General features: G+C 46.1%; 1 protein-coding gene across 1 annotated transcript; it reads right to left on the bottom strand.

The window, feature by feature from the left end:
• Positions 1-816: 816 nt before the first annotated feature.
• On the bottom strand, positions 817-1,776 carry LOC137161223 (olfactory receptor 10A7-like). Its single transcript, XM_067560329.1, has one exon. It carries the CDS (start codon positions 1,774-1,776, stop codon positions 817-819), a length of 960 nt encoding a protein of 319 aa, XP_067416430.1.
• Between the last annotated feature and the right edge of the window lie 472 nt (positions 1,777-2,248).

The following is a 2,248-nucleotide window of genomic DNA, read 5'->3' as shown; positions in this document are numbered from 1 at the left end:
CCTGTGGCTTCTGCCAGTTGGCAACACACGGTCCCCGGGTCAAACTATGCAACGGGTAGAGAGAGAGAGACGACTGAGAATGGGACCCACCAAAGCCTGCACCTAGGCTGGAATCCGCTTCCTCTAGCCAAAACCAGATTCTGACAAGAGGAGCGTGTCCCAAGCCATGCCCCTCTCAAAGCAATCGGCACCTAAATCTGGGCTGCAGGGGGGTGCTTTTCTCCACTGGCGATCCACGAACGGGAAACACAAAACAGTTAGTGGGGGAGAAGCTCTCCTTTATCATTTGTAGCCCCCACAGTCAAGGAACTCACCCAAGGTGTAGGAGACTCTGCTTCAATTCCCCTTCCCCTGACTGCCATAGCAATGTGTTTGTCCATAGCCAGAAAGTTAGGTCCTTAGGGAACTTACAGCAAACAATTAGATGTCTAGTGAGCTTAGGGTGAAGCAGCACCTGAGTGTGTGTGTGTGTGTGGGGGGGAGGTTGTGGATCATAGCAGTGCCTAAATCTGGGGCTTAGGGGCCTAAGTCCCTAGGTGGATCTCACCTTTGGTGACCTTCTCAGCAATTATGGAAACATCTAAGCACATGTGTCGCTTCAAGTAACCCAGTAGGTGCCATTTTCCTTCCATCCAACTCTGATTTCTATGCACAAGCTTAGATAACCAGTCAAGTGACACCCTCATCACCTGTCACCCACTTTGAGCAAGTTACAATGCACATCTCTGACAAACAGACCATCCAGATTCTGCTCCTCTGACTGATGGGCTGGGATCACATGCTCTCCATTTCATTTCACCTCCAGCCTCCAGTGCCTTAATTCACGAAAGCCGCACACTTCCTGACCGCTTTTCTCAAGGCCACCTTGACTTCCTTGTTTCTCAGGCTGTAGATGAGGGGATTGATCAGGGGAGTTAGGACCGTGTAGCAAAGGGAGAATGTTTTGTTCAGCTCTTGTAGCACCTCGGTTTTTGGTAACAGATAGACAATGATCAGGGTCCCATAGAAAATTGTAACCACAATAAGGTGAGAGGAGCAGGTGGAAAAGGCCTTTTGCTTTCCATCAGTAGATGGGATTCTCAGAATGGCAATTATGATATAAACGTAAGATGTCATGGTCAACAGAAAAGGAGGTAAGGTGAATAAGACGGAGCCCCAAAAAGTCACAAGTTCCATGTTATTGGTGTCACTGCAGGACAGCTTTATCACTGGGGCGAGATCGCAAAAGAAATGGTCCACCTCATTAGGGCCACAGAAGATTAATTGTGACATTAAAAATATTACAATGGTAACAGCCAAAAATGCACTTGTCCAAGACCCAACTGCCAGTTGCAGGCAGAATCTGTTATTCATGTGGCTTGAATAATGCAGTGGTTTACATATTGCTAAATACCGATCATAAGACATCGCAGCTAGGAGGTAACATTCTGTGTCTACTAGAGAACCAAAGAAATATAATTGTACAAAGCAACCAGTAACAGAAATGGTTCTGTCCCCAGTCAGGAGACTGGCCAGCATCCGGGGCAGGATGGTGGAGGTGTAGCAGGTCTCCAAGCAGGACAGGTTCCCCAGGAAGAAGTACATGGGCGTGTGAAGGTGCTGATGAGCCACAACTAGAGCAACAATGAGGATGTTCCCGGCCATGGTCACAATGTAGATCACTAGAAACAGCAGAAGGAGAACGATCTGCAGTTCAGGATGATTCCCAAATCCCAGGAGGATGAATTCTGTGATGGACGTTTGGTTTCCCCATTCGGTGTTTGCCGTGGATTGCATCTAAGAGTCACAGAACAAATCAGAATGGAATTTGAAGATCAGGTTTTATTTCAATGGGTGGCCTTGTATATCATTCCATAAATGTTCAAAACTTCGCTGCCCTTGCAGTTTACCTTTGCAAAAGTGTAATCAAGAGACCAGGCAATAGAAATGAATTGCCTCAATTTGGAGTAGTTTTTTAAATATTCTGGTGCCCTGATTCATACAAAAAGAAGTCAGACCGGTACTTCTCTAGCTAGAGACCTGACTGTTGCTATGAACTTTTAGAACATATCTTGATCTGCTCTTATATACTACCTTTTGAGATGAAATTATCCCTCTTTGGATAGGTTTCCCATACAGTGTAGACAAAGCCATATCATCTACCCCAGGGATTGTGAATTCCTTGATTTTCAAGGCACCTAAATGTTAAGTGTTGTAATGGTGATGCCTGTGTCCCTTTGTGGATCAGGGCCTACAGGTGGGCCAGATT

Source organism: Emydura macquarii, unplaced genomic scaffold, assembly GCF_026122565.2.
Source record: "Emydura macquarii macquarii isolate MOO-44397 ecotype Brisbane River unplaced genomic scaffold, CSIRO-AGI_Emac_v2 contig_2287, whole genome shotgun sequence".
NCBI classification, from domain to species: domain Eukaryota; kingdom Metazoa; phylum Chordata; order Testudines; family Chelidae; genus Emydura; species Emydura macquarii.
This window is presented reverse-complemented; position numbering and strand designations above follow the sequence as displayed.